The following is a 24,669-nucleotide window of genomic DNA, read 5'->3' as shown; positions in this document are numbered from 1 at the left end:
TTAGCACATGCATGATTCCTAATAACTGGAAGGAGAGGTAAGACTGATAAAGTGAATTATAGAATAATCAGTATCTCTGGTGTGGTTATCAAGGTACTAAGAGAGGCTGGTTAAGAATTACATCCAAAGGTGTGTAGGCTAGGATTCTCTATAGAAGAGAGCACAGTTTTGCTAAAGGCAAGTCTTCTGCTCACATTCAACAACAATGACAGCAGAGTTTTAGATAAAAAGAATGGTTATACTTCAATAGCTATGGATTTTACCAGCAGGGTATGGGTATGCAAAATAAACTTGAGATGGATGGGAGAGTGGCTGACTGTCAGTTATCAGAAGGTGATATACAGAGATAGTGAAAGAGAAGGAGGGAGCCCAGTGGTGTACTACCCAGATCTATTAAATTAAAGATGCTAAGAAATTATATTCTTGTTTGATCATTTAACCAATTGTAAGCAAAGTTTGTATGTGAGGTATCTTCACAACTAGGCTACTTGTGTACAGAGGCTAATGACTTCACGTTAATTGCCTTAGTATCTCATAATTTAAGGCACATATTCTTTCAGGTGTGTATAATGATATGTGTTATGGGAAAAAAAAAAGCCACTACCCAGACCGGTTTTGACCTTTAATAAGGCATGTATGTTAAAAAGCGGGGATACCTCTCCAAAAATTCTGAGTAATCCACAAGATCACTCTATATCTCAATGAGTGATCCTAACGGATCTACTAAACTCATCACTTTTGACCTGAATTGCTCCAGGATAGGAAATTCAGTGGTGGCTCCACTCGATGACAGGTAAAAACCAGATACTGAGCAGAACCTCTCTACTCCCCAGAAAGCAAGCTACCATCAGTGGGAGCCAGACTCAGAAGAGATATTAAAGTTGAAGTAATGCAGAAGTCATATGTCCCATATACAAGTAGAGAACAGGTGTAACCTTATTATTAAAATACTCTGGATTCGAGCTAGATGTTGAAAGTTTTATCACTTGGTTATACATTAAATTAAAGAGCCATGACAATGCATCATGAACAAACTTTTTTTTGCTTACATCTGGATAAAGGATTAAACAAGAATATAATTCCTTAGCCTGTTTAATTTAATGTATAACCAAGATGGAAAACTTTCAATGACTAGCTCGAGTCATGTATTTTAATAATAAGTTGTTACTGTCCAACCACAGATGCAAGAACCCTCAACACTTCTGCGCATGGCAGAAGAAGGTCAATGCATTCCAATAATACAGTAATCAATGATGAGTGTTTATTATTATGTCAGAAAATTAGCTTTTTTTTAATGAAAATTCTAGTTTTTAAAGTGGTAACTATTTTTGCTTGTACAACAGTTGAAAAGTTTTATGTATAAAGTACGTGATTTTGCATGTGATGAATCCGTACATTGCCTTATTCCTTCCTCCCCTTTAACATGAATTGACTCTTCTTGGCAGTATACCAGCCAGAGTTCTTGCATCTGTGTTTGGACAGTACACCTTTTCTCTACTTCTATATGGGAGATATGAATTCAGCATTACTTCAACCTTGGTATCTCTTCTGGGAGTAGTATGGTTTTCCATGGATATGAGTTCTGCTGAAGTGGTCACTGTATTCTGTTAGATATGGCTTTTATCAGAGCCTTTTGGTGGATGCTTTTCCCAGGGAGATGAGCAGTTGTGCTCAGTGGTAGGGAGTGTGTTGTCATTCATTGAGTAGAACCACTGCTGAGTACTTTGAGTGATCGAGAGTTAATAAGTTAAAATGATCCTTCAGGTCACTCACTGAGGTTTGAGTGATCTGAGAAATCATCTAGTTTTTGGAGAAGACCCTTTACTTAAAACCAGTCTGGATAGTGGCCCTACCCATAATGCATAGTATTATACATGCCCGAAAGGATGTGCATTTTGCATTATGGGATACTAAGGTAATAACATAAGGTAGCACACACACACATTGCTCTGTATGATAACCAATTTCTACCATATAATTGCAACATTATGATCAGTTTTTTTCTAGACACTCCTTTATCTCATCACAGAGGAACATAGCTGATAACTTAATTGTTCATAGCTCTTCAAAGGTGTGATTAAAAAAAAATGAAAAGATTTGTTTTATAGCTCTCTTGTTTGATTTCTTTTCTAACAGTAATGAATCATCATATTTACATTTTCTGGAATGAACATCCTGTTTTCCATGTCTTTAATCTTTTCAGAGATAACTGTATCAATAAGAGAGGAGTTTTTGACATTGGTCACCTCAAGCAGAAGAAATAGTTACGTTACTAAGTGATCATTTTGAAAGGATGTATCATCCAGGTGGAGATTTTCTAGTTGTTAATGTGACACAGAGACTACGAGAATTGAGGTAAGTGAACTGGAGGTGCTCAGCAAATATTAATGTGAATATAGCAGTGGGACTGGATGGCATTCTTGTAGTACAAGGACCAATGTGTGAAAGAGAACTGGTAGTACCATTGATGAAGTTGTTTAATCTAAGTTTCAGTTTTGGCAGGGTTGAAGGGAGTGAAAAGAGGGTAGTACAGTTCCATAACATAAATATGGCACTAAAATAGGAGTACATATTACAGACCAGTAAGTATCTCACGAGTGGCAGTGGTGTTTAAAGTATTGTAAAAGTTCATTAATGGTAAAATCCTGGAATGGATGAGTAGGAATATGATACTCTACAGAGGGAGGTGGAAGCAGCAGAGCTTCCTCCTCTTTAAAAATCCAGTAGTATCATGACTACACCATGATACTACTACTACTGGATTTTGCAAAGGCATCCAGCAGAAGACACATAGAAAGATAACAACAATAAATACTTCTAAATTTCCGTTAATGACATGATCCAATCATTACTAATACCATTTTCCAAAAGAAAAAAAAAACTGTATAAATTACCAAGAAGAGAACATAAAGAAGAAAATGAAAAGTTCTTATACTATTATTGATAATGGTATCTTCACAATAGTGCAGATATCATTATCTCTTTTTGTATTTTTTGTATACAAGAGTATACAAAAAATTTGAAAAAAGTAAGCAATTACCATTTAGTTTTGAACAGGATTATTATTATTTTATTATTATTATTATTCAGGCCTCCATGGAGTCGAAAGACTCATTGTGGGAGGTCCTTCCTAAGAACATAAAGTCTGTCAAGACTCATTGAGGGGAGAACCCCCCCTAAGAAACACAAAATCTATCATACCACTCCTTAAACTCACTGACCGTTCTCGTTCTCACCACTCCATCAGGCAATGCATTCCACGGTTCAACCACCCTCCATGCAAAGAAACCACTCCTCACCCTCTTGCTCACACTTTCCTTTCATAACTTCCAGGGAAGGCCTCTTGTCATCACTCCTTCCCGCTGTTCAACCAAGCGAAAGAACTCCCCAGTGTCAACCCTGTAACCACCTCTCAACAGTTTAAAAGTCTCAATCATATCACCTCTCCTTCTTCTATTCCACCAAACTCTGCAGTCCACATTCCCTCAGCCGATCCTCGTAACTATCCTTGTACAGTCCTGAAACCATCTTTGTCATCCGTCTTTATATCCTTTCCACAGTTAATTTATCCACTTCAAATTCTGGAGACCAAATCTGAGAACAATAGTCCAAGTGTGGTCTGATCAGAGACTTATACAACGGAATGATAACTCTCTTATCTCCGCAGGTCAGTGTCCTTCTCATAATTGCAGCAATCCTCTGTGTTACCTTTGCAATATGTCCCCTAAACTTCAGGTTTCTATCAACCATCAACCCCAGATCTCTTGTCTCCTCTATTTCCTCCAGCATAACTCCTCCCATAGAGTATGTTGCATCCCATCGATGTTTCCCAAATCTCAAGACCTCACATTTTGCTGCATTAAACTGACACCCCCATTCATTTTCCCATCTATCCAGCTTATTCAAATCCTCTTGCAGGGCTACCACATCTCCACTATTACTAATAATCCTTCCTAGCTTTGCATCATCCACAAACAACTGAATATCCCCTTGCAATCCACTGGCAATGTCATTGATTTAAGGTTAAACAATACAGGTCCTAGTACTGAGCCCTGTGGGACCCCACTTGTAACCCTCTGCCTCTTTGAAACTGCTCCACCATACACAACTCTCTGATACCCATCAGACAGCCAATCCTGAATCCAGTTGACCAATCTGACATCCAGACCCATGTGCTGCAACTTAAATATCAGCTTATCATGTGGCACCCTGTCAAATGCCTTTGCTAAGGCTAAGAAAATTGCAGTATATGCCTTTCCCTCATCTAATGTTCTTGTAACTTTATTATAAAAGGCTAGCATATTGCTAAAACAAGAGCGCCCTTTCACAAATCCATGTTGACTCTCACAGATAGCATTACCCTCATCTGCCCAATGTTGTATACGGTCCCTCACTACTTTCTCCAAGATCTTAACAACTACTGATGACACACAGACTGGCCTATAATTAGACACTTCCAGTCTATTACCACCCTTATGCAATGGCACTATCTTACCTTCCTTCAATTCCCTGGGCACCTTTGCCGAAGCCAGACTTTCATTGAAAAGCTAGGTGAAAGGAGTTGTCAGTTCCCTAGCACATTCTCTCAAAACTTGTGGTGAAATACCATCCATACCCACAGATTTACTGACATCCAGAATACTCAGTATTTGGAACACGTTCTCCTCCTGTAGCTCTAAACTTCGAACCTGCTCTATCCCTCTAGCATTAAAATTTACTCCTCCAGGATGAAATACACCAATAAAGTGTTCATTGAACAATTCCACTATGGCCTCTGCATCAGTCACTATATTCCCATTTTTATCCCACAATATCATTCTTCCACAGTCATTTCTCCTCCTACTGGCCACATAGCTAAAAATTTCCCTAGGATTTTCTTTGGATCTTAGGGCCAACCTCCTCTCATATTCCAGTTTCGCTTTCCTTACCACACTAGTCACTCTTCTGGCCTGTGTCTTATATTCTTCATGCATCCTCTCTTCACCTGTCTCCTTATATCTCTTCCATAGCCTCTTTTTCACATGCAATTCCTGTTTAATATTGTTTGTCATCCACTTTACTCCAAATTTACTCCAAATGGTAAGTTGTATACTCGTGGTATACAACTTACCATTGCTGCTAACAAAGTCAAGCAGCAGCTTTCAGGAGTGAACTGTGAATTCAAATATTATTGAAGAATACATGAAAGAGTTTGAAAACTAGAAAGAATCTTAATTAAGAAACTCAATGACAAAACCTGAAAAAAACAATGCCTCCATAGCTCAGGCTGATATCGACAATGGCCTCTAGTTGGAAAGCCCTGGATTTGAATCTCATCAAGAATGCAAAGAACCTTTGTATCCTAAAGAAGAATTTTTATTTTTTCATTTAAAAGTGAATTAGTTGATCTCAAACAGAGGTAGTAGAATTTTTCATCCTAGAAACTCAGTTTTTTTTTGTTGTTCCCTATAAACAGATAGAGGGCACAGCCATGGGATCTCTACTCTCTCCATCCCTGGCCATCTTCTTTATGGAGACCTTTAAAGAAAAAACCTCAAACTCTGGCCCACGTAAACCTATTGTCTGGCTACACTACATGGATGATGTGTTCTCCATTTGGCCAGATGGCCTGGATACACACCACAATTTCACAACATACTTAAACAATCAACACCCCCAAGATCCAGTTTACCTTGGAAAGGAAAACAACAGCAGTCTCCCTTTCCTAGACACTCTGATTACATGCCAACCTGATCGATCTCTGGTTTTTTCCATTTACAGAAAACCTACACACAGAGGTAGATATATTCACCAGCAGTCCCCCCCCCAACAACAACATGGGTTTATAAAACACTCTATACAATAGGGCAAAATTAATCAGTTCAGATAACAATGCCCTAACTATTGAATTTGGCTATATCCTTAACACCTTCTTAGCCAATGGCTACAACTCCAAAAAAATGTTAAAACCAGGTAATCACAACCCCCCCTCCCCCATTTCCCTTTAAAGCAGAGATTACTCTAAATCTATCACCATTCCATATATCATGTACATCTGAAAAATTACAAAAAATCCTAAAAAAATATGACCTCACAACCAGTTACAAACCATATAAGAAATTGGCACCTCTAATCTGCTCCTCCACAAAAGACCAGCCACTTCACCTAGACCAACCTGGAGTATACGAGGTCCCTTGTAGTTGCAAACTGCCCTACTACAGGAAACAGGCAGGGCAGCCAATATTAGGATATCCAAATGCAAGGACTACATCCGGTTCCACCAATACAGCCATTCAGGACTTGATGATCATGCTATGGACACCCACCACAGAATACTCTGGAAGAAGGCCACTTAATTACACTGCAGCAAGTACAAGTATGAAAGACTATTCCTTGAATCTGCCTCAGCTCTAAAAAACTTGAATCTGCACTATGAATTGTTGGAACATCCACCCTATTCCCCAGATTTGGCTCCCTCTGAATTCTATCTCTTTCCAAAACTAAAACTCTTCATCACTGGTCAGCGTTTTTCTTCGAATCAAGAAGTGATTGCAGCTGTAGAGGGGTATTTTGCAGATCTTACTGAGAACCATTACACAAACAGGATAATGGTGCTGGAGCATAACTGAAATAAATGTATTAGGTCTTAAGGGAGATTATGTTGAAAAATAAAAATAATTTTGAAATTATAAATTTGTTTTTTCATTGTTAGGCCAAGAACTTTTAGTAGTAGATTTAATCTAATGCAGTATGGTCTCTTAGAATGGGAGAGATGATATGTACCCTCAAGTGGTATATATCATTGTGCGTGGTGATGATAATTAAAACATCATTGTGATTCAGATTAAGAATGAGAAGTGTTTCCCAACTTTAAATAAAAATTATTTCTATATTATTACACAGAAGCAGATTGAAACCACGCCAGCTGGATAGTGATCCTTCTCATAATGCATAGCAATATATACATCCAAAAAGGTATACTTGTGTTAGGGAATATGTAGAAAATTGATGCGAAGTCAACAGCCTCTATATACATGTATCCTAGTCATGAAGATATTTCATACACAAACCTTTTGCTTGCATTTAGGTAAAGGATTAAAACAGGAATATAATTTCTTGTATAATACAATTTATTTGTTATTACTATCATTAATGGATATTTTGTCCATCTCTCAAACAACTTTCCTTTCTGTTGACTTTCTACAAGATATACAAACTTGTTTTACTTGGACAAGCATTCAGGATACATTAAATGAAAAATAGAAAGCATAAGCACATTTGAAATGTACATCAATGAAGAGCCATTTGTTTCCCCCTTCCCAATGATTGGCCAACTATTATCTTAACCTCCTAGATCATCTGATCAAAAATCTACCTACATTCAAATACACATCAGAATGATGTGCATTTGATTTCCCAGTAGAAAAAGTTGACAGTAAGTTGCTCTTTTTTTGATGTACTTCTATGATGCAAAGTTGATGGAATTCTTTACACCTCATTTTATCAAAAGCTGACACTCGCATGATAATCTATCAAAAAAAAAATATGCACATTATCCTTTACAGAAATATGAAGGTGTTAAAACTTCTACTAAATATAGCCCCATATAATCATGAGATTGCATTCTTGCTATGTGCAAGCCTCTTCACTAGGTGCAAAAATCAACTAATGGGTCTTGAAATTAAAAAAGAAAACTTACAAAATTACATCTGATTTTGTTTAATTAATTGAAATTAAAAATGCTATACATTTCTAGGAAATGTATTCACTGGGAATTCAGAAACAATCATTTTACATGCAATTTTACAAAATATTGAAATAAAGCCTGCACAATGAAATTTTACAGCTGTTACTAAATTGTCACTTATATTTGTTTCTCTTTAAAACAACACTAACAGGACACTATCAGATAAAACATATATATATATATATATATATATATATATATATATATATATATATATATATATATATATATATATATATATAAGATATAAGGTGTATATAATCTTTATAGTGTAGTGATTATTATATAAAGATTAATAAATATGTTCTACTGCAAGGTTTTTGATAATAATAGCAATCATGAATGAAATTTTAATGTTTTTTTAATAAAATTTTGTCACTTTTCAAAATTCGCACGAGGCAGTCACTTTGTGGCCTTAGCTATCAGACAGGCCCAGGGGCATGCCAGCAAGAAAGGATAGTAAAGATGCCAAAGATTTCAGGTGCCAGGATAGTAAAGGCACCAAAGATTTCAGGCAAGGAGGAAATACTTTAAAAAAATATTTATTAATTATATCAAAATAAATTATATTTTTATTTAAATTTTAATTATATTTTATATATTTGTCTTAGACAAATTATTTATATTCACTTATTTGTTATTATTCTTTAAGATCTTATTTTATTCTGATCCTAGTTCTAACAAATAGTTTAGCATAAACAAGTAAAAACTTGAACTTGACTGAGCTTACGGTTTACAGGATGATCTTTGTTCACACTTGCGTTTGCTCTAAACATAAACAGTATAAGAAAATCTGCTACAGTTTTAAACTTTATTCTATATTCTGCTGTTATCAGCAGAATATAAGCAACATCTTGCAATGTACCTGAATCGTCACGAGAAAAATTTAAATCATTTGAACAATTACAAAAAATGGACAGAATTAATTACATCCTTAAAAAATAAAACTTGTATTGATCATTTGCAACAAACACTTTTAGACAATGAAAGGAAACATTGGTATGAAGTTATAAAAAGAATAATTTTTGTAGTACAGTTTTTAGGCAAATAAAATCGTGGTAAAAGTAATAAACTTTGCGATTTCAACAATGGCAATTTCTTAAAATGCACTGAGATGTTACTGAGATGTTAGAAAAGTTTGATCCTTTTATATTGGAACACATGCGGCGTGTAGCTAATGATCCTGACTTTAAAAATATGCCTCCTATTTATGAGATAAAATTCAAAATGAAATACTCATTTTGAATTTGAATTTATTGGCATCAAATATTAAAAATAATGTTTTTATAAAGTGTTCTTTTTTTTTTATTGGGGGGGGGGATATAGGGGCACCAACTAAAGTTTTGCACACAAAACTTTAGTTTGCTACCCTGTCCAGGGGGTGCGCTAGACACTACTGACACACCCCTGGACAGGCCAAGAATAAATAAAGCTTTTTCCTCCCCCACACTTCATTTATTTAGATAAAAATAATTAAAGTATAACTTACCCCTATTGTCAGCTGCCTAAGCTGGAAAAAAAAATACACATAATATATGAATAAACAGGTTTTCTGAAATGACAAAAGCAAATAGAATTAAAATATTACATAATGGAAATTGAAAGAATAGCTTGAGGCAAAGAGTCAAAAGTACAAATGGGATCATATTTCTAAGATATGAACAAAAGAGAAATAGTGAGCAGAATGCAAATGAAGATTTTGTCAGAAGTATAGGAATGAGAGACATGTTCCTTAACAGCCTTTTTCCTTCTCTAGTCTTTACAGGTCTACAAGGCTCATGACCAGCCAAGTATTCTTTGCTTCTAAAATGTTAATTTATCAGGATAAGGTGATTAGTTTTGTGCCTGTTGAAATATATTTTTTCTATAAACTGCATGTGCTTTGCCTGCTTGCAAGATGAAAACTCCAAGTTTATAGAAGAAAGATCCTGCCACACCAATATAAGACCAGCTAACCCATTTTTAGTGGCAAATCCCTTATTAAAGGTTCTTTATATCCTAGACAGGATTTGAGCCAAGGTCTTACAAAGAAAGAACACTGTCTTTACTAAATGGAGTTACAGAGACTTCCCTAAAGGCAATGAGAAAATGATTCAAGACATGAAAGTGGAGTTGATGATAATGAGACAATAGATAAAGCATATGAGTTAAATGAGGAGTATTATAAATATGCATAGAAGTGTGAAGAAGAATGAAATGAAATATAGCCATGTGAAAGAGTTAATAAATAATTCAAGAATGGATTTGTACTGAGATTCAATTATGACAGGTGTGGTGAATGAGAAGGTTCACAAGGCTTCGTTTCCCTGGAGGTAAAATATTTCATCAGATTTTGGACAAACGTACTTGATCAATGCAACAATTTTGTTCCCCTTATTTCAGTTACTTCTGGCATTCATTTAGAGCTATTCTCATAACCAGTTATGCTAGAACTGGGTAGGAGAATAGCTCATATCCAGTTCTAGAAGAGTAAATGAGAGGAGGGTGCTTGTGAGTCAAGCTTGGTGGACATGCGCAAGAAGCGCTCCGGATTGAGATAAGTTATTCTTGGAATAATTAAGTATATATGAGTATTTGTTTGAGTAAGAGCTGTGTAAAAGTTGTGCGCTACCATTATTATTAATGTGGGGCATTTTGTTTTGCTTAAACTTAATTACGAATTCGTAATTATTAGACCTTAGAGTAGTAACCGGCAAAGGAAACATGGCAGCGGCTTTGTCATTCCATGACTTTAACTTAGATTTCAGTCGTTTTGTTAAGTGTGAGGTGTGTTATATGTATTCTTTTGATTAGATAAATGATTTATGGATGTTTAGGGTGAATGGAAGGGGAGAGAGAGAGAGAGAGAGAGAGAGAGAGAGAGAGAGAGAGAGAGAGAGAGAGAGAGAGAGAGAGAGTGTGTGTGTGTGTGTGTGTGTGTGTGTGTGTGTGTGTGTGTGTGTGTGTGTGTGTGTGTGTGTGTGAAGTGTGACCTGAATGAGGAATTGATGAATGCTAACATGAAATTGACAACAGAAAGTGTTAGGAGCGCGAATGTCGCAGGAAAAATTAGTGCATGTCCGAAAGAGAAGGGTGGTGTGAAAGAGAGGCGAAAAAATGTTAAAAAAAATCAGTAAAAAAGAAAACGAGTGATCTGAAAACTGTAACAGATGTTAAAAAGGACGAAAGTGAGGCGAGAGTGGGGAAGGGAACGAAATTAAGAGAACGAATGAAACTGGAAATGGTGTGACGCAGGAATCGAAAGTGGAAAAAATCAAAAGAATGAATGATAGCAAAAGTTGGATGCAAGTTGGACCGAAAGTACGGAAACACAGAAGGATGAATGAGAGTGAAAGTGAGAAGAGGGGGTCGAGAGTTAGAAAATTAGAAAATGACACTAGATTCGGAAGTTGAATTGGATTGGATGATGCAACAGATGAAATGGATGCGGAATGTTATTAAGAAAATTTGGGTAAAAACTATTAAAACAAATCTTGAAGGCATGAAAGAGTTAATGAAAGATGAGCGAGTGGCATTGTATGGCGACTCCATTATTAAAGGTGTGCTGGATGATTGGATGCATAAGGTATGTTTTCCAGGTGATTAAATGAGTAGAGTGATTGAGGCACTGGATATGAGGAGGGAGCGAGCAAAGGAGTCGATGGTTTAAATAGGAACGAATGATTTGACAGAGGACAAAGAGCATGTCAGAATGGATATCAGGAGGCTGCTTAGAAGGATAAAAGAGAATAGTGCGACAGGAAGGTTAGTGAGTTGTTGCCTAGGTATGACTTTGGTGTGATGAGCCAGAGAGCAAGGAATGAAATGCTGGCTGAAATGTGTGAGGAGATGGAAGTACAGTTTGTTAACGTGTGGAATGAGTTTGAAGGACGAAATGAATATAGGAACAATGGACTGCATTTGAGTGGTTATGGTGTGAGTCATTTGGAGAGGCTGCTGCTGGAAGGTAGAGAAGTGAGTAGAGAGAATGAATCAGATCAAGCGGGAAGTGATATAGAAGAGCAGGAGAGTAAGACAGGAGAGATTAAAGAGGTGGTTATGAATGGGGAAGTGAGTGGTATGCATATAGAAAATGAGAGAATGGGTGTGCAAGAGGAGCAGGGAAATGGGGAGGCTCAGGGTGGACAGGGGTACACAGCATGAGAAGGGTGGATGCTCCAAGAGGAGGTGAGAGCATGTGTAGGCAGGAAAGGAATGGGATGACCTGGGATTGAGAGGAAACAGTTGGAATTGGGGAGGGTTTTAGAATGAATGGGTAGAAAGGGAAATGGCCCCAGTCGAGCATGGAGAGATCACATTGAGTGAGTGGTATCAGTGGAACTAACTGTAGATCCAGAAAGGAGCGGTTATGTTTGTATACAAATGCTAAAAGTATAAGAAACAAGGCAGATGAAATGGTTGCACTAATTGCATCTGTTCACCCAAAGATTGTCGGAATAAGTGAGACATGGTTGGAAGAGGAATAAAGATGTGTTTCATGAGGATAGAAGGGGTAAAAAGGGAGGAGAGTGCTATTGATGATAGAGAAAGAGTTATGTCCATACAAAGTAGAGATGCAAGAGGGAAATAGTCCCAGTGGTTTTGAGGTAGTATGGTGTGAGATGGAGGTGAATGAAATCAAATACTTGGTTGGATGTTGTTATAGACCAGGTAATGTGGATGGTGGTGATAATGAAATGTATAATCAAATTAGCCAAACAAATAAGAAAAGGGTGATCATAATGAGCGATTTTAATTATGGCAATATAGACTGGAATGATGAGATAGCAACTGGAAGTAAAGAAAATGAGTTTCTGGAGTTTTTGAGGGATAACTACCTCAGACAGTATGTACCAAAGGGCACACGAGGATTGAGGGTCTTGGATTTGGTCAACTCATCAGAGAATGTAATTATATATGAGGTGTCAAATCATCCACCAATTGGTGAGAGTGACCATGAGGTGATTACCTAGGTGGTTGCCAGCAGTGTGAGGACCTCTGTGAGAAAAGGGTATATGTGGAACTACAAGGAGGGGGGGTGATTATGAAGAGCTCAGCAGACAGCTTGCAGGTGTAGCATGGAATGAGGAGTTAGCTGGAAAAGAGATCAATGCAGCTTGGGAGATTTTCAAAAACTATCTAGTAGATGCAATGTCCAAATGTATTCCAAGGGTGAGAAGGTTAAATAAGATAGGTGTAAGATGGATGAATAAAGAGATTAAGCATGCAATACAGAGAAAAAGGGCATTGTGGAGGCAGCATAAGAGAAGTGGAAATAACCAATTACATGAGGTCTACAAAGACCAGGCAAGGAGGGTGACTTGGTTGGTGAGGGTAGCTAAAGAGAGGTATGAACAGCAGTTAGCAAATGATGCCAAAAAGAATCCTAAGGAGTTCTTTCAATATGTAGCCAGCAAAAGAAAGAATGATTATGGAAGGATGACATTGATTGGAGAAAATGGTATAAAGACAGCTGTTGCAGAATGTGTGGTGGAGATAATTAACGAGCAGTTCATAAAGGTCTTTCAATCTTGTTAATGCGACTTCATGGAGAGATTGAGAGCAGTTGATGATGGGGAAGAGAGACTGACTGTAAGTGAGCAAGAGGTGTATGGGGGAGTTGAGTAAACTAGATGTTAATAAGGCTGTGGGACTTGATAATATATCACCACATATTCTGAAGGAATGTGCCAGGGAGTTGACACCTGCCTTGACATTTTTTTTAATACGAGTCTTGCATTCGATCAAGTTCCTAAGGTGTGGAAGGAGGGCAAGATTGTGCCACTTCATAAAGGAGATGATTGAACTCAAGCATCAAACTATAGGCCTATCTCTGTGTCAGGTATTGTGGTTAAGTTGTTGGAGAAGCTTTTGAGAACTAGGATCCAGAGTTGGGTTCTAGTTCTCCATGTCTTAGTAATCTACTTACTTATTACAATAAAGTGACTGCTTCCTTGGACAGAGGAAAAGGATACACAGTAATATACTTGGATTCGCAAAGGCTTTTGACAGAGTACCTCATGATAAGTTGACAGTCAAACTAGAGCAGATGAGGTTGGATATTATATTAGTGCATTGGATTGGAGACTGGCTATCTGATTGGAATCAACAAGTTGTGTATGGGAGAGTGATATCCAGGAAAAGGAAAGTCACTAATGGAGTACCTCAGAGGTCTGTTTTAGGGCCATTACTGTTTAACTTGTATATTAATGATATTGGTGAAGATTTGGAGAGATATTCAGTTGTTTGCAGATGATGCAAAGTTGAGATGAACCATAAAGCGTAGTGAAGATGTTGTGGCCTTACAAGAAGACTTGAATAAATTGAGTGAGTGGGTAGGGAAATGGGGATGCAAGTTCAATGTTGCAAAATGTAAGGTTTTAAAATTTGGAAAACAAAGATGGGATGCAGAATTTATGCTTGGTGAGGATATATTGTTCAAGGTGGAGAAAATAAGAGTTCTGGGGGGAGGGGATAGTGCATAAGGATCTGAAATTTAGGGGACACATAGCCAAAATTGTGAAGACAACACAAAGGCTTCTGGGAATGATGCGGAGAACATTGATGTGTAGAAGTAGGGAGATTCTTGTTCCGTTGTATAAGGCTTTGATTAGGCCACACATGGACTATTGTGCCCAGATTTGATCACCTGGTTTTCAGAAGGATGAAGAGATGTTGGAAAAGGTCCAAAGGCAACTGGCTAAGGTAGTTTCTGACCTCTGGAATGTCGAGTATGATGAAAGATTGAGAAGATTTAATTTTCAGAGTCTGGTGGACAGGAGGAAGAGGGGAAGATATGATAGAGACCTACAAGTTGGTCTCTATCATTGGTAAGGGGTTGTTGTAGGATTAATGCTGGAGAAGTTCTACATAAAATAGTGGTCGACAGGGGGGAGAACTAGAGGTCATCCCTGGAAACTGTATAAAGAGGGTGTGAGTAGGGGAGTGAGAGGTAGGTTTTTTTCATGCAGAGTTGTGAATGATTGGAATGCCTTCCCTGAGAGTGTGGTGTCTGCAAGGAGTTTGAGTATGTTTAAGTGTGTTTAAGACATGGTATGATGAGCTGTGTGTGTGATAAAAGGACCTCCCAGATGAGTCTTTGACTTCATGAGGTCTTGGGGTAATAATAATAATAATTTGATATGAGGAGTAAGTGAGCAAAAGAGTAGGGATGAATGATTTGTTTGGGAACAAGAAAAATGTGAGAATGGATTTCAGGAGATTGCTAATGAGGGTAAAGATAACAGTATAGTAGAAAAAATAGTCAGTCTGTTTGCTTGGGTATGATAATAATGAATTGAGAGAGCAAGTGGAGATCATTAATTGTATGCTAGCAGTGCTGCATGAAGACAAAAGCATTTCGTGAATGTTTTGGACCAATGAGTTTGAAGGACCAATGAAACCGCATAAGACGAATGGACTGCATCTAAATGGATATGATTTGAGTCAGCTGGGGAGACTGTTACTGGAAGGGAGAGTAATAACTGCATGAACAGATCTCAGGGTATAAGCAGTGATGTGGAAGAGCAAGAAAGTAAAGTAACAGAGTTTTTGAATAGAGAGGTGAGTAGAGTGAGTGAGTTAAGGGAATGAGGACAGGAACAAAAGACAGACAGGAAAGGGGAAGCTGGAGTGGGCACATGGAGACACTGTGAGAAGGTGAATGCTGGATCCAGAAGTGAATGTGTGAATAGACCAAGGACTGAGACCTAGGATGTGGGGAGAGAAGATGAGAGGAATGGCTAGAAGGAATATGAAAGAGTCACATCTAAGAAGTGGTTTCAATTTAAATGTCATTAAATAACTGCCAAAAGTATTTGAGGAAAAAATTGTTCCCTTTGATCAGTGCATTCACCCAAAAGCTGTCAGAATAAGAAAGATGTGGTTGGATGAGGATGACATCCTGAATGGAATACAGGTGAAGGGATACGATGTTTTTTTATTAAGATAGAGACAAGGCAGAAATATAGAAGGAATGCTTTTGATGGCCGTAGTGGAGGAGTTATGCCTATCCAAGATGAAGATACAAGGGGAAAATAGCGACAGTGGTTGCATCTTGACTAGGAAAGAAATTCATTCTCTTTTTACAAAGAGAATGAATTTCTTGAATTTTTCTGAGATGAATATTTTAGGCATCATGTAAAAGAGGGCACATGAAGATCAAATATAAGATCTCATCAGAGGATGTTATTATAAAAGGATCACTTGGTTAGTGGCCAACGATATGAAGGCTTCTGTGAGAAAGGGATATATGTGTGGAACTAAAAATCTGGTGATTATGATACTCAGGAGATGACTTGCAACTATATCATGGAATGAAAAATTGGATGGAAAGAAGATCAATACTGCTAGGCCCCTACTCAGAAACTATTCAAAAGAGAGAATTTCTGAATGTATTCTGAAGATCAGGAGGTTAAATAAGGTAGGTGTGAAATGGATGAAAATGAAGAAAAACAAGAAGTCTAGAAGAAGAAGGCATTATGGAGAAGCAAAAGATAAGTAGTGATAATCACTTATAAATACAAAGAACAGGAGGGTAAGGTGACTCACTTCATAAGGATAGCCAAAAGGTGCAGTATGAGCAGAGGTTAGCTAATGAGGCTTAAAAAAAAAAAAAAAAAAGGGACTTCTTTCAATATCCAACCAGTAGATAGAAGAAAGAATGATCAGGGAAGGATGATACTGGTTGATGAAGATGGTAGAATGATAACCACTGCAGAAGATACAGTTCTTATATTAAATGAGCAATTCAATAAAAATACTTCATTCCATGAATGTGGCATCATTATCATCCTACAGAACTTGAGTGTATTGGGAAGGGAGAAGGAAGCACTGATGGTAAATGAGCAAGAGGCATATGAAGAATTATATAATATGAAAAACGATGTTAACAAGGCTGTAAGGCTTGATGGCATATCATCACATGCTTTGAGGGAATTAACAACAGTGTTTTTTGCAATCTTAGATTGGGGTAAGTTTTGAAGGGATAGAAAGAAGACAGAATTATTCTGCTTCATAAGAGTTATCACAAGACTACTACTTCAAATTATATACCCATGTGTGTGTGTGTGTGTGTGTTTAGAGAAATTAGTAAAAGGTTCGACTGGATTTGGCAAAGGAAGATTGTCTTTTAGCAATCTACTTATTATAACAAAGTAACAAATGTATTGGACAATGGAGATGCATACATAGTGGTATATTTAGATTTTGTAAAGGCTTTTTTTTTGAGAAAGTCACATGACAAGCTGGTAATTAAACTGGAATAGATAGTTCTGGATAGTAAATTAGTGCAATGGATTGGAGAGTGTCTAATAGGGTATCAGCAAGTAGTGTATAGGGGAGTGATATCCTAGAAGAGGAAAGTCACTAGCAGTGTGCCTCAGAGATCTGTTTTGGGGCCATAGCTGTTTAACTTGTATGTTGATGATATTGGGAAAGGTGTGAATGGTGAAATGCAGTTGTTTGCAGAGATGTTGCAAAGTTGGAAAGAACTATAATGAGTAGAGCAGATGTGGCTTTGCAAGAGGGCTTGAATAAACTGGATGAATGAAGAAGTGAGTGGGGTTACCAGTTCAATGTTGCTAAGTATAAGGTTTTAAAATTCAGGAAGCAAAGAAGGGATGCAGAATACATAATTACTTGGGATAACTTAAAGTAGATGAAGGAACTATCTAGAAATCTTGGAGTGACAGCTGACAAGGACCCAAAGTTTTGGGGACATGTTGTTAAAATTGTGAGAACAGCACAACAAATAATGGCAATGATATGGAAGATACAGACTCATGGAAGTAAGGATGTTAACATATAAGGCTTTAATCAGGCCATATATAAATTAATGTGCACAGAGTTGGTCACCCAGTTTTCAAAAAGGATGGAGATATCCAGAGGTAACTGACTAAGGTGGTTTTGCTCTCTGGAATGTTGAGCACAAGGACAAGTTAAGAAATTTGTATCTTGTATCCACTAGACTGCAAATTGCAGTCTAGTGGATACAAGGAACAAGGGATATGACTGAGACATATAGTTGGCAATGGGTTTTTTACTGGATTAATGCAGATGAGGTTTTGCAAAGAATTGAAAGAGAGAGTGAAAATATAATAGTCATCACTGGAAGCTGTAGAAGGCAGATATGAGCAGGAGGGTAAGCGGTATGTTTTTTATATGGAAAATGGTAGGAGATTGGAATGCATTGCCTGAGAGTGTGTAGGTAAATGCATTTAAGGCATGGCATGATCAGCTGTGTGAGTGACAGTGGAACTTCCCACAATGATGATGATAATAATACTTATAATAAATAGATTTATCAATGGAAATTAGGTTCATTATATATGCTATGAAGCTGAAATGTAATGAATTCTCAACAAGAATAATTATAGTTATCAGAACACGGTACAGAAAGAGAGAGAGAGAGAGAGATTAATAAGAAATTTTAAAAAATTCTGATAACCAAACAATAGAAAAGCTTATTAAGTGTTGGAGCTATTCCATATCTCCAAACAGAGGCTAAGTTAAATGACTAATATAAAATGCTTAATTTATACTGTTAGAGTAATTTTAAAAGATATATCTATAGTCTGCCCACATTTGAGAGAACTGTAGCTGGCAGAGTGCCAGGGAAAAGTCAATTCATGTTGAAGGGGGAAAAAAGAGGAATAAATGGATGTACAAATTCATCACCAACACACAAAATCACATACTTTACTGTCTGTTGCAATACAAGCAAAATAGTTACCACTTTAAAAACTAGAATGTTCAAAAAGAAAAGCTAATTTTCCAATGTGTAATAATAAACAAACTCATCCCATAAGACAGATTGATAATCCTATTATTGGAATGGATTCTCCTTCTGACATGCACAGAAGTGTCAAGGATTCTCTCATCTATAGTTCTATAATTTTAGGTGAGGATAACAAAACATTTGGAGCCACACTTGATTGAGCCAAAAACATATGGTAAGAGGATGGTGTTGATAATTAAGCATAAATGCAACCAATAAACAAGGAAAATGATGGATCAAATGGACTATAGGTTTTGAAAAGGAAAAATATGAAAACTAAAAAATTTTTAATACCAAATAGGAACAAAAACTAGTAAATATAAAGGACCAGCAAGTCCTTTATAATTAATATCTCTTACCACATGTTCTCAACTCAATCAAGTATGGCTCCAAATATTTTGTCAGTTTCACCTTCTAAAAATATACAACCAGGTATGTCTTTTAAATTACTCTTCCAGTATAAATTAAACATTTTATGTTAGTCAGTTAACTTAGCCTCTGGTTGGAATTATGGGGTAGCCGTAATATTTAATAAGCTTTGCTATTTGTTGGTTCAAATTTAATATCAGGAATGACATGAAACCATGCTTCAGAAAATCCTTGTAACACAAAAAAACTGATATTGATTAGTACTTAGAACAGCATTATTGCTAAGAACTTACTGCAAAATTTGGCCTTCAACTTAAATATCCTGATGTTTCTCTTGGGGCCAACACAATACATCAAATGTTTCACTATCTCCTCCACTGAAAGTCACAGTGTTACCTTCAATGGAGGGGATAGAGAAATATATTGAAAACAGAAAGGATAAATTCCACCTTCATTCACACCAATTAACATACATATGGAGATCAAGAGGCTCAAAATTATTTTAGCAGAGAGAAGTGCAAGAAGGAATAGACATATTAGATTTTGTCATATAATATGCCTTTGTAATCCATGTATGTCACAAATAGATGATGGCAACTTAAGGGAAGACCTAGCTACAGTGTCTGCAGCCTTGTTTCTCATGATTCCAATTTGGCTTGGGATTCAACAGGGACAAATATCCATTCAAAGCCTCCAGATTTGAGGAAAGAGTCATTGGATCTGAGAGAGCAGGTATAACAGGTTTCTCCACAACAACTGTAGAGAACTTAATGAGTCTGTAAATATAATGACAGGCTTAGATGTCATTAGTAATTCATATTAGTACTTTATGGTTGACTGAGTTTATGGGATTGATTTTCCTAAGATCTGTTTCCAAGATCTAAGGAAAATCAACCCCTAAATTCAATAAGCATTGCTGAATTAATTTCTTAAGATATGGAAGAGAGCCATTCTAAGACTACGTTCAGCTTGACTTCTCTAAATTAATTTCCTTTTCATCTGGCACCTTGATAAGACAGTAGTTCCTTTTCAATAACAATATGAACTGTTTCAGCAGCAATAAACTGAGCGCTATGCTTTACAACAGTTGTTATTTGTGTTGTGAAGATACGTGTTTGAAATCCAACAAAATATTAGTAACTCAAATTATCTATTTATTTTGTTCTTCTGTGTTGTTTATGCTGCAAAGTACTATTATGGATAAATAAGCATGTAAATAGCACATCTTCAGTAGAGTTTGAACATGACAATGTAATGCAAGCTCAATAACAGCTCAGCAGTGTGATTGCTACTTTCAATTGATCCTTTGTTGGATATTATACCATCTGGGAAGACAGCAGCAGACCCCCCCAATGATTCTAGATTCTGATCAGAAACAATCTGTGTAGATCAGTACCAGACAGTGGCGCACCCAGAGTGGGGGCCAAGAGGCCCGGGCACTCCCCCAAAAGAAAAGAAAAAAAACACTAGAAAAATTTCCAAAAATCTTTTCCTAATTAAAATTCATTTTTTTATTTATGTTGTGTCGTGTCTTCTATTTCTATACTACTTATGAATTAACAATCACTGCAGATGCTCAGTCATAGGTCATATGCGATGCGTAGTGTGTATTCGCAAATCGTCTACTCAACTCGCCTCCTCCCAAAGGTTAAATCCTGAGCGCTCGGCATCCTCCAAGATTAAATCCTGAGTGCGCCACTGGTACCAGATACACAGAGAAGAATATATTCTTCTATGTGTGTGTGTGTCCAGAAGAGCTATTGGGAGAGAGAGAATGTTTCCTTAACTTGCAAAAAAGAGGGGCTACATAATGGAATGCAGCTGTGCTAAAGTTGTAGTGTGTTAAGAGGTGTTGGCGCAACATTGTCTACAGTGCCTTGAACTTGTATTAATTCATTTATATGCACAGAACAGAGTAGTGTGGTCTGCCATATGAGCTTTCTCAATGTATGCAACAAATGCTTGTCCCCATTTGATGATCTGGTAGTGATTTTATTTTTGTACCATATTGCAAAGGAGGGTTTGTCATCAAAATGCAAACTATGGAAACTAGAAAAGGGAGATGTTCAGAACTCCAGTTGTGATTCCAATTACTTGTTTAACTTTAACAGATAGAATCCAATCATCAAAGCATATTGTCTTGGACAGAAGCTTAGACGTACGATCCATAGGTGACTCTTGATCAGAATGAATGCTAATGCACTCCAAGAAGGTGAAAGATATGGCAGAGAGGATGTTCACTGTGCACTGGCACTTATCCTGCAACCTAACATATGTGGAATGGGAATGTTAGTTTTTATAAAAAGTCCCAAAACTTTTGTCCTAAATGGGATTATTGCTGGTCCAAGTCTTAGCTTTGGGTCAGGATGAAGATGGTGACAGAAATGTACAAATAGTCTTTTGTGGTAAAAATCTGAGCCATTTTGCAAGTGCCCAGGTAAAAAGGTAGTCAATAGGTTGCTGAAACTGGACTTTCTATGACCTTTATATAGTAGAAATGGCAAAAGATGATAAAGTCAACTACATAAGGGACAATATTTATGGCATGAGGAAGTTTGCTGTTATCAAGTTTCCTTTGACTGCAAATAGTGAATCAGGAAAAGTGTTTCCCACTGAGACTTGAAAGATTGTTAGACAGAAAGGTTGATTAAAAAAGAGATTCATTCCAAGATTACAGTTGTATCATTTGTTTAGTATGTCAAAGAAAACTGCTACATTTATAAAGAAAGCCTTCTAAATGGATAGCTATTGTTGAACAATGTTTTTAGAAGCTAAACTGTCTTGGGGAGGGGGAAAAAAAAAGAAAGAAAGAAAAAGAAAGGTTATTTCTCTCTAGAAACCATAAAAGAATTAATGATTTTTTTTTTTTTTTCCAGAATCATTCACAGTCAGAGCTATTGGATAATAGTTTGTGGAGTGTATGGATTCTTACCCAGATTTACTGGCCTGGTTGGCCAAGTGGTTAGCATATCTGCTCTCCAGCCAAAAGGCTGCAGGGTTCGAATCCTGCCGTGGGCATGGATGTTTGTGATTGTCTGTGAAAATACTAGTGGTGGTGGTGGTCAGCAATAGATGGCATTGGTGTAGATGATGAAGGTAGTTGCAGTTGGTAGAGTGGTGGAGACGGAGAGTTGTACAGTAGGTGCCCTTCCTCAATGAGTCTTTGGACTCCTTGGAGGTGTTACATAATAATAATAGTAATAATAATATTATTTTCTCCAAAGCATATTATTATTAATATCCTTTGGAGAAAAATTAGACTCATCCTATGCAAATGCAAACAAAGTATTCTGGCAGACCATCCGCTGCCTTCAAGGGAGGAAATCGTGCACAACAAGGGCAATTAAGGCCTCTGATGGTGCACTTTTAACAACCGAGAAGGATATCCTCCACAGATGGAGGGAATACTTTGAGAGCCTTCTTAACCGGGGTGGCCCAGCAGTTGTGGACATCCAAGAGGTGCAGATCGGGGCAATGACTAGTCTCAAAACAGAAGAGGTCCATTTAGCAATAAAATCGCTAAAATCGGGCAAGGCTGCTGGAGATGATGAAATTCGGCCCGAAATGCTAAAAGTCTTAAATCGAGACTGTGTTCTCCGGCTGATTCGAGTGTGGTCAGGGTGCTTGGATATCTGGATGAGCATCAAAGCAATGGCAGACAGGCATAATAATACCAGTCTTCAAGAAGGGAGACCAGAAGGATTGCAGTAACTATCGTGGTCTCTCTGCTCAGCCTGCCTGGGAAAGTGTATGGTAGGTGCTTGGAAAGAAGGTGCAGGAGCATAGTTGAGTCAAAGTTCCAGGAAGAACAATGTGGCTTTCGTCCTGGTAGAAGCACAACTGACCAAATCTTCGCTTTAAGGCAAGTCTTTGAGAAATCTTGGGAATATGCCAAGAATGTCTACACATGTTTTGTGGACTTGGAGAAGGCATATGACCAGGTTCCTCAGGATAAGCTTTGGCAAGTAGTATAGGAGTATGGAGTGGATGGCCAACTATTAGCTGCCATCAAGTCCCTGTATGAATGCCCAGAGTTTGTGTCAGGGTAAATAGCACAAAGTCTGAACCTTTCACAGTCTCTGTTGGCCTCTGCCAAGGGTGTGTTCTGTCACCCCTCCTTTTCATAATATTTATGGACTGGATTGATAGGCACAGCCGAGGCAGTGAGTGTGTCAGAATTGGAAGATGTAGCATTGGATGTCTACTTTTTTGCAGATGACCTAGTTCTGCTTAGCTCTTCCACAGATGACCTCCAGCAGACCCTGGATAGGTTTGTAGCTGTTTGTGCAGACGCCAGAATGAAGATCAGTGTGGCCAAAACTGAAACATTTGTGGTCTCAAGACAACCATCCCAGTGCACTCTACATGCAAGTGGAGTCCCAATGAGACAGGTGGAGAAGTTTAAATACCTTGGGTCTATATTCACGAATGATGAAAAATGGGACGTAGAGCTAGATACTCGAATTGGCTTAGCAAGCTCAATATTGCGGGAGCTTGACCGTTCAGTAGTACTGAAGCGGGAGTTAAGCCAGAAGGCAAAGCTGGCTGTCTTCAATACAGTCTATGTCCCCATCCTCACCTATGGTCACGAGAGTTGGGTAATGACCGAAAGAATGCGGACACGAATCCAAGCGGCTGAAATGAGGTTCCTTCGAGGGGTTGCGGGGCTGACAAGATTTGACAGAGTCAGAAGCTCTGCAATTTGGGAAACCCTCAATACTCAACCTGAGAGATCACAGTTATGTTGGTATGGGCACCTGGTCAGAATGCCACAAGAGAGGCTCCCTCAGCAGGCCCTCTTTGCCAAGCCAGAGGGGGGAGGCCACGTGGAAGACCAAGGACTCGCTGGATAGATTATATCCAAAACCTTGGGTGGACACGTTTGGGAATCCCACCAGAACACCTAAGTTGTTGGCAGAGGATCGTGACCATTGGAAGTTCCTCTTGCAGCTGTTGCCCCCACAACCCAATTAGGAAAGGTGGGCCTTGAAGATGTATGTATGTATGTATAATAATATTTAGAAAGGTGATAATAATTACCCTCTACCAGGAGAATCTGGAAATCACGGTACCAAAAAAATGTTGTTTAAGAGGCAGTGTAATTGATCTATGGAAGAGTAACAGGTGTTTAACCATCTCATCTGGCCCAATGTCATTAGAATGCTGGAACAAAGCGACTTTCAGTTCTTGTTTCTTGAACAGCCTATTGAAAAATTCCAGGCCAATCAAAGTGAACAGAAACCGATTTTTCTGCTTTGCTTTTAATGCCAATAGGTATAAAAAATTATGTCAATGTTTGGGGCAAAACTGTCTTTGAGAGCAATTGCTTTTAGGTGTCAACAATTGTACATTTACTGTGTAACAGAATCAAAAGTGGGTGGATGATATATCTGTCCTTCATTTTTCTAATTTTATTCCAGAACCTTTTTACCTTTTTACGTTTTCTGGTTATAGAAGTTGAGTAATATATCTAAGAGTCCTTTTGGCTGTGACAGCAAATGTATCATGCTCAGGTGAGAACACATCTTTATAAGCAGTTAACTGTCATATGATGGGGTATCTGTGGATGATATCCTATCTTTATTTTGGTAATGCTTTGGAGTATATGTACATTCTGCTATATATATATGAATTCTGCCATTGTTTGGAGGAAGGCAGAAAGTAACAATGTTTTAGGTCTGCAATTGTGTCAGCTTGCATAATTCACTCTTGTAATATCATTCACTGTTCATTAATAGAAAAGGAACTGTTGTATAATCAAATTCTGCTAAGGATGAAAAGATATTTCAGTCAGCTTGATCTATTTTTTGTCATGATA

General features: G+C 37.6%; 1 protein-coding gene across 1 annotated transcript in view; it reads right to left on the bottom strand.

Annotated features, from left to right (window-relative positions):
* The window catches only part of LOC150092731 (uncharacterized), a 303,164-nt gene that overhangs the window by 223,729 nt on the left and 54,766 nt on the right, over nt 1-24,669 (bottom strand). Inside the window, exon 5 of the mRNA XM_090414579.1 lies at nt 9,216-9,236. Within this exon, the coding sequence (XP_090270705.1) occupies nt 9,216-9,236 (21 nt within the window). The remainder of the gene's footprint in view (nt 1-9,215; nt 9,237-24,669) is intronic.

This window comes from Typopeltis vanoorti, chromosome 25 (assembly GCF_054136105.1).
Source record: "Typopeltis vanoorti isolate ZY-2024b chromosome 25, IOZ_Tvanoo_1.0, whole genome shotgun sequence".
NCBI classification, from domain to species: Eukaryota; Metazoa; Arthropoda; class Arachnida; order Uropygi; family Thelyphonidae; genus Typopeltis; species Typopeltis vanoorti.
This window is presented reverse-complemented; position numbering and strand designations above follow the sequence as displayed.